The sequence below is a fragment of the Scophthalmus maximus genome, chromosome 13 (genome assembly GCF_022379125.1).
Source record: "Scophthalmus maximus strain ysfricsl-2021 chromosome 13, ASM2237912v1, whole genome shotgun sequence".
Classification (NCBI taxonomy): domain Eukaryota; kingdom Metazoa; phylum Chordata; class Actinopteri; order Pleuronectiformes; family Scophthalmidae; genus Scophthalmus; species Scophthalmus maximus.
This window is the reverse complement of record NC_061527.1, coordinates 14,360,557-14,374,526: the sequence shown is the minus strand read 5'-3', so window position 1 is coordinate 14,374,526 and position 13,970 is coordinate 14,360,557. Positions and strand designations below refer to the sequence as shown.

At 44.1% G+C, this 13,970-nt stretch overlaps 1 protein-coding gene across 6 annotated transcripts in view; it reads right to left on the bottom strand.

Annotated features, from left to right (window-relative positions):
* Window positions 1-13,970, bottom strand: part of rxrgb (retinoid X receptor, gamma b) — a 30,043-nt gene that overhangs the window by 14,001 nt on the left and 2,072 nt on the right. The window contains exon 1 of one of the 6 annotated variants that reach the window (XM_035646923.2): window positions 9,469-9,718. The exons of 1 other annotated variant lie outside the window; for it this stretch is intronic. In XM_035646923.2, coding sequence (XP_035502816.1) covers window positions 9,469-9,499 — 31 coding nt within the window. In that variant the 5' untranslated portion in view covers window positions 9,500-9,718. Of the gene's footprint in view, window positions 1-2,944; window positions 3,100-8,694; window positions 8,942-9,468; window positions 9,719-13,970 lie in introns of those variants that run through there. 4 more of the 6 variants (XM_035646925.2, XM_035646921.2, XM_035646919.2 and 1 more) reach the window with 4 other exon arrangements.

The following is a 13,970-nucleotide window of genomic DNA, read 5'->3' as shown; positions in this document are numbered from 1 at the left end:
CACCTAATCTATGCGCCTGGCTGAGAACATTAGATCATCAATTGATTTTTCTGCACAGTTTTCATTTAGTAGATAAAAATAGTTACTGGTGGTGAGAGAACATGAAGATATACTGTAATCTACTGTTACATTAACAGCAAATTATTCAAAGCTGCTTCAAGGCCACCTGTTCACTTTTTGCAGTGAGTTTCAAAGCTAAAATAAATGGTTACAGCTCATAATGTCAGTGCTACAGGGAACAGCATGTCTGTATCATCCCTCTCTTGATGAAAAGTCGAGGAAATAGAAAAAAATGTTTTCCCTTAAACTCGTACGGCTGTGACAACAGAGGCACTTCAGCTAGTGAAGTTCTCTGACCCCAAATTCTGCCCGGTAGTGAACTCTCTAGTGAACTCACATCACACTGTCCCTTAGAAGAAATTCACTCTGCTTCCTTTTTTCTATCTCCCCCTTCCTCAGCAGAATTCCAGTAGATTAGCCTTAAACCAACATGAGAAATTACAATACAAAGTAATAAGCGTACCGAAACATGCTGTATTTCCCATATGCAGGCTGCAGCTGCCACATCGTTACATCCACAAATCTGACCACTGTAATACTTTTTTACAGAGAGGGGGATCAATGAGGAGGCCAGCGCCGAGACAGGGGAGAGATAAAGATTGTTTTGCAAGTGATACAAAACTAAACGTTTGAAACTTAAACAAGAAGAGCTATAACAAGTCCACTTGTTCAGACAGGCTGACCATGCAGTCCTGGAAAACAAACAAACAGGTGGACTGAAAGGTCCAACGCAAACCGCAAAGCATAGAGCATTGGCTCCGTCCAACAACAGATTCCTGGAAGTAGTCTCTCGCTGTTACACAGAGCTATGGGGAGGTGAGAACCTGCTGTCAACACAGCCACACACACACACACACACACTCACACACACACACACTATACACACTAACCCATTCATCTCATGCTGTGACCCAGTGAGTGTGACTGGGGCGACCTGACCTCTGGACCTGGGACCAGATCCTAGAAAGAGAGGACAACCAGCTTCGTAGCGACAGTTAACTTGGGGTAACGTGGCATCTGAAAAAAGAATGCATGGACAAAAATAGGAAAAAGTTTTTTTTAAAGACCAAATAGGAGATGAGAAGAGAAGAACTAAGTGACAGTGACAGAGGTAGTAATGGCACTTAGTCTGCAGCCCAGTGAGGCTGCACTGAGGCTCAATGTTAATGTAAATTCAGGGTTGGTGACATGCTCACAATAACAATGCTGACATACTGTTTAGCAGGTGAAATGTTTAGCATGCTCACCATCTTAGTGTAGTGTGATTGACTAACACTAGCACTAGACAAATAAACTACTACAACATACATCTGAGACTGATGGGAATTTGTACAAGTTCTGCAAATCTTTGATCATAAATCAAAGTATTGGGCACCATGAGGTTTCCACTTGATGTTGGCACTAGAGGAAGAGTTTGTTGATCACCAAACTTATTAGAAATTTCTCCTGAGGGGAGCATAAGCTGCAGTGCATCCTATAACTGTTGAGATGTTTTCCGTCTGGACCAAAGTGCTGGATGAACTAAATAAACTAATGTTAGCATGGCTAAAAAGGTCTTAATGGTTCTGGTAATTTAGTTTCAAGCCTTTCAACCTCAATCACCATATTTCAAAGTGTATTATTGTTTTTGGGGTGATTTCTTACCTTCAGGGGGTGCAAATGAATCTTGTTTGAATCTTTCCCCAAATTGCACGATTAGTTTTTTTGTTTATTTATATTCCCAGCTCACAAAAATTGGTAAATTGTGCCCAATTTGTATCTTATAGCTGACAATATGTGAATTTCAGCAATGCATTAGCATATAACATTTGTTGAACCATATAGGTTGTTTTCCTAATATCAAGTAGAGGTTCAAAAGTGCATTTTGCAATTTAATCAAAAATCACTGCAGCTCAGAATATTATGGATTTAATCAGCTGTGTCAAGTGTTCTGCAGAGTTTAGCTCAGGATCCATAGGATTTTCTATAATCGACATAGGTGAGGATTAGCATTTTTTTTATGAAATCTAGGGTCAAAACTGTAAAATGCTTTGTGAAGCTTATGCACTATTCTCAATCCTTACTTCAACCCAGGCCAGGTGCTCCATCTACACATTACCCGACACACACGTCAGCCAGTCAACAGGCTAACTGCAGTGTGAGTGTGTGTGTGTGTGTGTGTGTGTGTGTGAGCTCACATCAACACCTCCAACAACTCCCCTAACACAGGAAGGAGGAAAAGCAGAATAACTCATGGGCGCAAGCGTCGATGGAGGGATGCAGGGTGACAGACAGCAGACACACACAGAGAGAGAAAGCAGAGTGGAGTGGGCTAATCGGAAGGGACAAGTGTTGAGAGATAAACAGATAGTGAAGGACAAGGCAATGAGAGCTGGAGGCGTCCTTTTAAGTTGAGTGGCATCCACACTGACCACATCTGAAACCTGAAGTGAGTCACAAGCTCTCGACTGTAACGTGCATCAGCAAGGCCTCATAGTTGACACAATTTGGTTAAAATGATGAAGAGATTTTTAAGGTGGCAACTAAGCTATTGGGGCCAATAAGGTCATAAGCATGCACAGCATGTATATCAGAAATAATCCATATGGAAAAAAGTGCAAACGCAAATAAGTTCAAAAGGTGAATTTGTCCTGCGAGATGCATGTTTCTCCAGCTAAGGGAAAATGAATTCAAAACAACTTGTTCAAAGAGTGTTCAGGGATTACAGGCATTACCGTAATGCAATCCGTGCAGTGTTTTAGCTTTTAGTACCAAAAACCCCAGGGAAACAGTGGTGCAGTCAACTAACATCTTCCATCAAAAACAATCCCTAGACTGGTTCTGATCGATGCATTTCGAACAACAGACACACGCACACACACACACAGGCAGGACAGCTACTCACAGTGACCATAACCTATGTCCCTCCCAGGGCTCGCTCCAGTTGCAGGTGATGCCATGGGTTGCCACATGCCTTCAGGTGCAATTTGGCACTGGCTGGAAGCCAGGCACATAGGACCAGGACCTCTGACACAAGTGGCTAACTAAAAAATGATGTGGACATCAACCACGTTTCAGGACAGAGAACAGGAAGGTGGAGAAGGGGAGGGGGGGCTTCAGTGGAGAGCAAAAGAGGCGGAGTCCACCAGCGCCGGTTATAGGATTACCCAGATTATCCTTCCCCAGAGATCAATCCCACAGGAACTGTTTGCTGCCTGACTGCTGCACAAATCAGCTCATCTACCGCCCACTCATTTCATGTCTCTCTGTTTCTCTCTCTCTCGCGCTGAGCGTTGGTAAAACTATCTGTACAGAGACACCTGTTGTAGTGGCAGAGCAGGCTGACTGGTACGGGGGGGGGGGGGGGGGGTCATGGTGGAGGGGCTCACACTCAAGAGTACGGTATAGCCAGAAGTTTCCGATTACTCCCTCTTAAAAGGGATCAAGGCTGGAGAGCATGGGAAGACAGTGCCACAATGATGTTGCTTTAGTCAACAGAGGTTACTATGTGTCATCGACATTTCTTTTGACATTTCCCATTTTCTCTTTTTTCTGAATATTAGTCACAGACTCTCTGTCATATATATATATATGGTATGAATAGGATGTGTGTTGAAAAGGGAAATGACAAGAAGTGGCCATAGGCTAAATAATTCTCATCACTTAAAACATCTGTAAATCTCTTCATGCCAAGACATGCATGCTTAAGACAGGCAGCCCACAGCATGTGGGGCTGCCTGTGTGTGCATTGTTAGTGTGTTTGTGTGTTTAACGAGTGTTATAGGATTCCAGGAAGTCAGGAATTGTTTTTTCCAATGCTCTAGAATGGGAAACTCACAGCAAAGCGAACACACAGATTCGACCACAGGCCAAAAATATAACTTAAAGGCAATGAGAAACAATGCATGTCAAATCCTCTGGGATTCTTAATTAACTGCAAAACACATGCAGAGACTGATTTATTATTTTGATCTGATCCTTGTTACGAGACTGCAGCTATCAGAACATGCTTTCAAAAAAAATGGCAAAATGTTTTTAAGTCAAACACACAGCACTTAAATCAGCCTGCAAACAGTGCTGGATACGTTTCTTCTACAAGAACCTGAAGCAGCACGCATTATTGGCCATAGAAGTATGTCATATCATTATCACCAGAAAAAAAGGAAATGCGGAACTGGCAATGATTTAATGTAAGTCTGCAGCTGCTCCGTTTAATTCATCCCACCATGCTATCAAATGTTCACCCTGTCTCCTTTCAAACACTTGCATTGAAGGGTGGCACTAAAAACTCGAGACACCGTCTGCAAGCATGTGTGGACCTATTTTACTTTCATGACATATCAGAGTGTGCTTATGCGGTGCACCTGCATGTGGCTGGATCGAATGTCTATACAGTGCTTGAGGGATTGCCACTAGTAACCAGATCCCGTCAGTGACAGTAACCTGGCAAGAGACTCGGACCCGGCCGGACACTGGAGGAGGAGCAGACAGTCGAGGAGAAGAGATACTCGCCTCTGTTTCAGACTTCACAAATCCCACAGGGAGAAAAAAGAAATAATACAGCCCCTTCTTAAATCCATGCTGTGTTATAATAGCGTATTGTGGCCTACATAAAAACTGTCAAATTAGCCCTGAGAGCCATAATTAGCATTCATAGATGTATCCTGGACTGTGAAGGAATGTGGAGGGAGGATAACTGGCAATCCTAAATTTAAGGTACACTCAAATGTTTAATCAGAATTTATAAGAATCTTATTGCCATTTTTTCCTTAGTAACTACAAATCCATCATTAATTGCCCTAATTCGTTGGTGACAGTAGGAGGGACATCATGAAAACATATTTGGTTTGGTAGAAAGCAGAAAAGAGCAGCAGCAACAGTGATATATGTTGTGTTAATGGGTTCAAGCTTGCAGTGGTGGGTGTGAGATGCACTAGCACACTGAAACGGCCCTCGGAGAACTCATAATAGCCCAGCGGGGTTTACGGAACGTTCTTCATGTCTCTCAATGGAGGCGTTTAATGAGATCAAATGTACTGTAGCTATTACCTGTTGCTGCCATTTGTGCTCCTGTGGGACACAGAGGGCCACGACAAACACTTTGTCTGGTCAGTTAAACAAATTTTTTCTCTACTGAGCTACGAACCTCCCCTCATCAATTCCTGTCCTGTTAATGGTAGTAATGAGCTCCATGGTGCCTGAACTTTCAAATCACACACTTGCTTTGGGACTGACTCTGGCAACGGGGCTGCAAGAAATTTATAGTTTTCCCTATTGTTGAACTCATTGGTTCATTTTATGAAAAGAAAAAACAGGATAAAGATGTAAATGCAGATCGATTTTCATCCCAAAATGTTTTTCATTATTCAAATTTCAACAAAAAATTTAAATGAGAAAAAAAAAAGCTGCTTTCAGAGATGCACTGAAGTTGGGACATTTTCCTGAAAATTTCTGGAGGGGCTGCATGTGAGAACGCAAACGTCCGCAGAGGTTGCTACAGACAGTTTCCAGAAACTTTTCCTGCCACCCTTTTTCTGACTCAAACAATCTCTGGCTGCGTTTGTCGTATGTGAAATGTAAACTCTGGCAAATGTCCTGACACAATTTTCCGGACATTTGTTCATGTCTGACAACAGCTTATTTTTCATAGCACTAGCGTCATCAGTCACTGCGTGATTTACAGTCCGTTGTGTGGGGTCTGTGATTTGGCAACACTAATAGCGCGTTTGTCCTTCCGTGGACTGTACATTAAAACAAGCAACACAGCGTCGTCAGATGGGCAATTCTTGCCTGTGGGATCCTGCCGAATTGCTGCCACCAGTTCGCCAGCTGTGGTGACTCGTGGCTGTCCAAGACGTGGCCTATCAGTGACAAATCCAGAGACTCTCTCTCTCGCGCACGCGAGCAGCTTATTGTGCTGTGATGATGCCCCGTCCCAGTTCACGACAGCTGACTAAAGCAGAGAAAACCCTAACATTTAAGAAGCTGGAGCTCGAGAATGGTTAGTGATCGATTTCTTGATAAAGGAAACAAGAAACTAAATGTGAAGGTTTTATCACAATACTTCAATATATGCTATATGGGAATTTTGATAGGCAACAAATAGTGTTTCCCATCTTAAATTTGAAGCGGGATGTCTGGTACACAGATCAGCAGCTCGTGTGTGTGTGCAGGTGCAACTTGTAGCATTTACTGTGTTTGCACTGAGATAGGCTGTTAGCAAGATAACAGTGTATAATTTGATTTAACATGTATTTTGATGTTTTTCCTTACACTTGCTGAATAGTTAAAAGTAAACGTAGAAAAGATTTTGTAATATTTAAGTACATGTTCAGTGCATGCAAAAAGAGAGTTGGTGTGTGTGTTCCCGTGTGACCGGTGACCGTTATGTTGTTATTGCAATATTAGCAGAGAAACAGCTTAACACATCTCATAACCAAACACAGCTGCAGCCCGTGGGCCTTTCAAGGTTCTCTGCTTCATTACAGCTTGAATTAAATCAAGGCTTTGACTTTCTTCACTAATGACTAATTAATGGAAATTAGCCCAGAGAATGGCCTCCTTACGCCCCTTCTTCTCCCTCATTCTGTTCTCACAATTAGCACCCACTCACACACACACAATCAAGACAAGCCGCACATATATACACACACACACTCAATCAATCAAAAGAGCCCTAGAATAAAACCCACGGCACGGTCTTGTTTGCTAATGCATGTGACAGGCATTGAAGGATTGCAGGTCTCAAGCTACAGAATCCTTGAGCAAATACCTGTAGACAGCCCCACCCTCTCTACCTGTGTGGTTCATCTGACTCTGCGGGAGTGGGTGGTGGGTGGGGAAGGCTCTGTGCAGGGATCGGCCATTGGAGAGCAGGTTTTAATACTCCTGAGACTTCACAGTCAAATTTGATCACCCACATTCTTTAAGTCACATGATATCATGGTCACATAGTTGTGGCTAGGCATATAGGACGTTGGCGTGTTAGCAGCCGTGGAAATTTAGTCGTTAGCGTGTGTGTGTGTGTGTGTGTGTGTGTGTGCGCGCGCGCGTGCGTGCGTGCTAGGAGGTGAATCATTGACCCCTGGCAAGTGATGAGAGTTCACATCAACTAGGGTGACCTCTTTCTCCACCTCCCTACCCCCACCCCTTTATTTTGCTCCCTTCACTCTCCCATCCCGTTTCATCACACAGCCATTACTTCCCTCATTTTTTAGCTAAATTCGTTCTCACTGTCAAAAGTTGTGAGTGGGCACTCGTCAGCGTGTCTAGAATCACTTCCACTAACGGAAAATGGAAGAAAAAACACTGAGAAAGAAAAATGCTGACTCCACTTAATGCCCGGGGCAGGCCAGCATTAAACCTGCTGAAACAAAACATGTCTGGGAAAAGTGTGGCTCACGAAACAATCCGCACATAATCACCAGTTGTTGTTTTTTTACCTCACACTGCCTCACCTTAACCTCACACTCATCACAGATCCCTAAGACTGATCATCTCCCAGGGATTGATTATGGTCCCACTTTCCAATCTGTTTCAGTGTCTTGCCCGTTTATGCTTAAATACATCATAAATTATAGTTGTGAGGACAAAACAAGACTTGGACTGATCTTTCAGTGGTTGTGGCTTCACTCAGAAACAGCTCTGGGACTTTTTAAGTAAATGCATGATAAGATTTGAACTGTCCTCATCTGGGGTTGAACTGATACTGCTTTACTGCCACCACTTTGAGAATTGATAAATTTGTTGCACATGTTTTTCTATGCCGTTATGTTTTTCCATACTTAAAAATGACAAACATTCAACATTTATCCCAGATTTCTGACCTCTGTGGGGCAACAGGATTAGCCGTGGGACCATAAAGGGACAACAAAACTCCCCACTGAAACCAAGAATGGGGACATTCTTTGAAAAGAGCAGCGTTTAAATGGTAGAAAAATGCGTCAATCGCAATCAAATTTTGTGCATGAGCCAAAGGTTTGATTTCCCAACTTTTATTTAACTGTTATGTAGCCATAACCAGAGAAAAAAGGTTGGGATTATTAGCAGAAAAACAACACAACTGACCAATATCTGACGGGTCAATGACAGACGAACATATCTACTCAGAGCTCCACTGGTGTGATACTGTCCCAATCTGCACGAATCTTGGAATGCCTCTGCGGCCTGATCAGAGCAAAGTCTTTAAAGACAGACACGAAAAGACCGTGTAGCCCAGGGGGACAGCTCAGTACACTGTGGGCTTCCCTCAACTCTCCCATCCAGATGTCTCTCTCGCTCCCATGGGAGCCACATGTATTATGGAAACAATTTTCAGCCCCACCAAATGGTGCCGGGGTATCTGTGATAACATAAAGGGGGCCGCACGATTTTGTGTTCAAAGATCGATCTCACAGTATTTGTGTCCTCGGTATTATCTATCTTCACACACACACACACACACACACACACCACAAAGGACAAAGGTTTAGAGACACATGCCATATTTCTCCTGCAGCGGTTTGACAGTGAGTATATTTTGCAGGGAGGAAAAAAAACACATCACATGATAAATGATGCATATAGTGTGTGACTCGGTGAAGCTCAATAAGCCCCAGACTCACTCTCTCTCCACACACCGAGTCTAATCTACAAACGTTGGAGGCTCATACTCACATACACTGATTTGGCACAAGGCCTGAACTGAACATGTCGGCTATTCAACATGTTGCAAACTCCACAGTGGAAACAGAGCCCGCCCCATTCCCTTTGCCTCTGCGGATTAAGGAAAAAAAAAAAAAGTGATAATAGAAAGAAAACATCAGCTCGTTCAAGGGCAAAGTCACCGAGTGAGAGCAGAGTTCAGCTTTACGGAGCAAAAATCACATCGCGCTGTCATCCTGCTGAATGTCGCCACAGCGGTCGCGCCCCGCACTCCCGTTTACCACGAAGTCCAAGTTTGTTGGGAGACATTCGCCATTCCCCGGAGCTGCGACATGCATGTCCCCCCCCCCCCCATCCCCTGACTCCCGACGGCCGTGCCAGACCAATAAATTCCCCTTCTCTGCCTCGGAACAGTTTACCAAGAGACGCGCGACAAGCGCCATAAATTACATAAGCGCAATTAAAGTGCCAACCTCTGACCTCGCCTGACCGGCGCAACCGCGGTCACCTGACAGTCGCATCGACCGCAGCGTTCGTTCCGAGTTGGGCACACTTGCAAATTATGATTATGAACGAAGGAGGGAGAGAGGGACGACGACACCGGGATTCGCCAGACGGTTAAAGTCCTTTCGCGCACAGCTCGCAGGCTGCGAGAGGAGACGCCATGAGCCGAACGCAACCCCCCCAACACCAACACCAAGTCAGAACAGAATGCAGCAGCAGCAGCTCCGCGCGGAGCCCCGCGGCCACGCTGGCCTCCACACGGAGGAGCCGAGGCGTACTTACTGAGGTGTAAATACGGATCATTACTGTCCATACTGCGCGAGTTGTTGCGTCGGTTTCCTACAGTCGGTGCCGCTCCGCATCCCAGCGCATTCCTCTCCCGGCCCGACTGAACTCTGCGAGGCGGCTCTACGCGGGGCCCAGCGAGGGGGGGGCGGCGGCAAAACGGGGCTTCTCCCAATGACAGCGGCGGTCGCAATCAAGCTCCGACACGACCGTGACGAAACGTCCCACAGTGACACCGGCTTGCACTCGCAGCATTCTCCACAGTAACAAACAAACACGTTTCTTAAACTTGAGAAAGAAAGAAGAACATGTTGTTGTCGTTGTTTTGAACAGCAGCAGCCCCCCCCCCCCCATCGCTATTTTCTGCTGAATCTAAAAAACTCTCCACCAATGGGACATCACGACATTTGAGATACTCCCAGAGATGATGATGGCACATCGCTACCAATTTTGATAAGATTGAATGGATGCAAGCATTTTTTATTGATTTACTTTTTTCTGACTGTGTTGAAGTCCTTTCCGTTTACAAAGCCTGTGCACGTCAGACGCTGACTTTGTCCACACCCCGATTGTCATGCAGTTTACCGTAATATGCATTTTATGCATACAATTCTTGCATTTTAACGTGCAATAAGATAAATAATGCAATCCACCCCCCAACTGAGCACGCTGATCTGTATTATTTTCATCTTTAATTAAAAAAAACCATATTGATTAAAGTCTTAAATCTGTAGAAAATCTCAAAATGTCCAAATTGCATGAGCACTGTTTTGAATCCCCTGTGAGGGCATCTCTCACTCCCCCTCCAGTGTTTACCTATTGCTGGTGTGAGTCCTGGTCTGGGTACCCCCCGGAGCCCCCCCACACCCCTGCTCAGAGAGCGGGGTCATGCAGGGGTGAGGCTCCCGTCACCTCAGAAGGTTATTCAGGAGTCAAGCCGCACTGTGGCATTCAGAGTCTTGAACTGCGGAGCGGGCAGACGCTCCGTCAACGCCGGCCCGCTGACCACTCAGCGAGCCTGTTCTTGGGGGGGCTGGCGCGCTAATGGGACCGGCTCCCCCGGCTCCGCCGTCCTTGTAACAGCGACCTATAAAAGAGCACAGGAGGATGCTAACCAAGATGAATGGTTCTTCCCAACCCCCCCCCCCCTGCTCATTCTACACTAATCAGAGCTTTTCGTTTGTTATGGCCTTGCGCCAGCCCCCCCTCCACCGCAGCCTCCATTAGGGCCCAGATAACGTATAAATTCATTAAAGTCAAAGAGGGACATTAAAATGGCCATTTGTCAGATCTCTCTTTGTGTGTCCCTAATGGTGGCACATGGTTCAAGGCATGCAGATGATTTGGGTTGCCCCCCCCCCCCCCCCCCTCCAGAGCATTAGGAGAGGAACGTGGGAACTTGGGGGAAGACGTGTGTTTTTACTATTTTTTTTTATTAATATTTGATATCAATATTTGTTTGGTTTCTTTATTCTTTGTGTATTTATTAATTTAAAAAAAATCTTTCTGAAAACAAGGAGGCACAGACCAAAACTACCATGTTGTTTTTGCATTCTTTACTAATGAAAAAAAGTTAATTTCTGTCCCTTTCCTGATTTCAGCAAATGTTTAATTTTTGTGGCTACCCAATCCATCCATCAACTCCCCCACACACCCCACCCCACCCCACCCCTCCAACACACATATAGAAACTCCCAGTCAATGAAGCACTAATCCCTTTGTATTCACAGTACCATTCCCACCAAACAATGTCCCAAAGTCTAATCTTAAACAAAGCTCAACAAACCTGGGCCACCTGCTATAAAGTCACAGTGCAGCTAAAAGCTCAACACTGACGTCTGAAAAATGTAAACATGACATAAAGTTCAATGCATGGGTTGAAACACAGGTGCATCCAAACACCTACGACTATTTTTCCATCTCTTTTCTCTTTCTCTCTGTTTCTAGCCCCCTTTCCTCTACCTCTCTCCTTCCCTTCCTGTGTCCGTCCCTCTCTGGCTTCGGGACAGAGGTTCTGGCCGCGTCGTCATGGGAGATGGCTCTCTCCATCTGCCTCTGCTGCCATTAGCTCATCTCCATCAGGCTTTATCAGGGGGACCCCCACCCCCCTGGACCCTCTTCACCATTCTGACAACCCCTGCCCCCTGCTCTATACATAAGTCTGAGATGATAAGTGTTCCCCCTCTTTGTGTCGGCCGGGATAAGACAATGCCACACAGCACTACAGAACATCATCCATCTCATAGGTCATCCATCTGGGACACAAAAGATGAAATGTAGCTCGAACTCCCTTTTGGAAAAAGGGGGTTTCTCTTTGCTTAGAAGAAGCTTGTCCTCCACCTCTGTTGCTCCTTTTCAATATAAGTGGTTCACCAAAGAAACTCATCTCTCGTGTGGCCACATGGGAGGAGAGGAGCTTCATGCATGTAAACTATTTTAAGTATTTCTTAATGACACAATACAGTAGGCCAGTACCCAGACATCATTTCGACATCTACAGTGAGAAATTAACTTGATAGTTTTTAAACATGGAGGCCTGATTGGATCCACGTCTTAGATCTGAATGTAACTGGTGATAATTAAAAGCATTGTGACATGTAAATAACATAATTTACCCTTTGTTTCTCCTTCTCTGCTTAATTGGGTTTACATTGTCTGGTCACCAGGGAGGCTAAAAGCCTATAGCCTTTGTTCATTGTGTGCGACAGCATTGTCTTAGTCTGGGTTCTTTATTTTTTATTTGTAACAACTTATTAATAAGAAGATAATTTACTGAGGTGAATATTTTCTTTTCAACAAGACCGTGAATCAAATTTACACACACACTGAACACAGTTTTCTCACAAATAAGATCAAAAGAGAAGAAATGGTGATCACTAAGATGCGATACAGTTTGACAGTTTGTTCATCAATCATAAGTGTCATATGCGATCATTATTCATTTGTACTGTTAAAAAAAACATTGTTTCACATTTGTTGCAGACAGTTGCTGCTTTGTATCCTGCAAACCAATTCCAAACTCCACTTTTTAGTTTTTTTAGCAGCCATACAGACATCAATTGTTAAATTGAAGCGGCAGGGTTTGTGATCAAAGGCAGATCTGTGTAAAGTGTAATTGGATTCCAGTGGATGACCGTGGGCTGTTTTATCTCCTTTCTCAAAGGCGTGAATCAAAGAGTAGACCAAAAATACTCTTCATTTCTAGGTATTCATTTAATAGCATTTTGTCATTGTAATTTGTCAATATTATGATCATGTCGAGTCCTATTCATTATCCAGGGATTTCAATTTCAGTGTGAGGTTGGTATTCTCAGGTGACGAGAAAATTATAATGTAAGCTTTTACAGACCATTAACATGGACATCATGCGTCAGACATAGTAGTGTAGCAGCTTCAGCAGCAACACAAACGTGACCACAGCCCCTAATCCATTTCACACGAATGTTTGGTTAAACAATTCCGTCATCGTATCAGGTCAGCCTGTTAATCTGCCTTCCGTGTCTGGGTCCGAGGAGCTTTACACACAATCAATATGATGAAACTTGATCTGTTCACAGACTAAAGACACCGTCCATGCTATTACCACGCCACTCCAATCAGAGATGCTTGCATTATCATTAAGGCAGACGCACGGCTTATATTTTTCAGATCTGTGGGGAGAGTTTGACACTTTGACTTTGAGGTAAATCAACCTCCGACTCCACAAAGTCACACTGTCATGTTAGGAATACGGAGAATATAAACCATGCACTGCACTTAGCAGTGATTCATGAAATAAGATGGTTTTACATTAGTTGATTAGGTTTTATCTCAGGTGGACTACAGACTTCTGGCAGATGGTTGACCTCTGTTAGTCTTTGCCTTGCTTTAAAAGGTTAAAAAACAGGCCGGGGGCTTGTTCTTTCTGAACAGGGCTAAACCAATCCAGCAGGGAATCAACTGGACCACCGCAGGTTAATCTCACTACGACCTGAAATGTCCAGAGAGGATTAAGCCCAGTGTACACCTGCTGCTGATTTTTAGGACATAATGTCACCTAGTACTCTGGCCACGCTATTTCAAAATAGCAGCGTAAGAGAATATACCTGGTAAAACCGGGCATATTTTGTTACAGAGCCACACATGACATGTCCATCCACTGGGGGCCTGCTGCTGGATAAGAAGCTGCTTTTTTGGATTCTATGCAACATGAAGTTGGCATAGCGTTTGTCCAAATGTGTAAAACATATATTGTGGCTGTTTTTCTTGTATACAGTGTATACTGCAGGAGCTCAATGTGTGATCATCAGTCACAGAAGTTCAAAAACATTTTATTCCATGAGCAAAGTCGCCCACAGAATTACATCACATTATAGGTGCACTGACATTTGCCTGTTCTGATTCGAATGATTCATGTACTAATTCAGTCAACCACGGCTGATTCACCGAACATCAACAGACTCACTTATCTAAACTATCTGCAACGTGACCAAACAGAGATTATGTTTATAGGCTGTTTC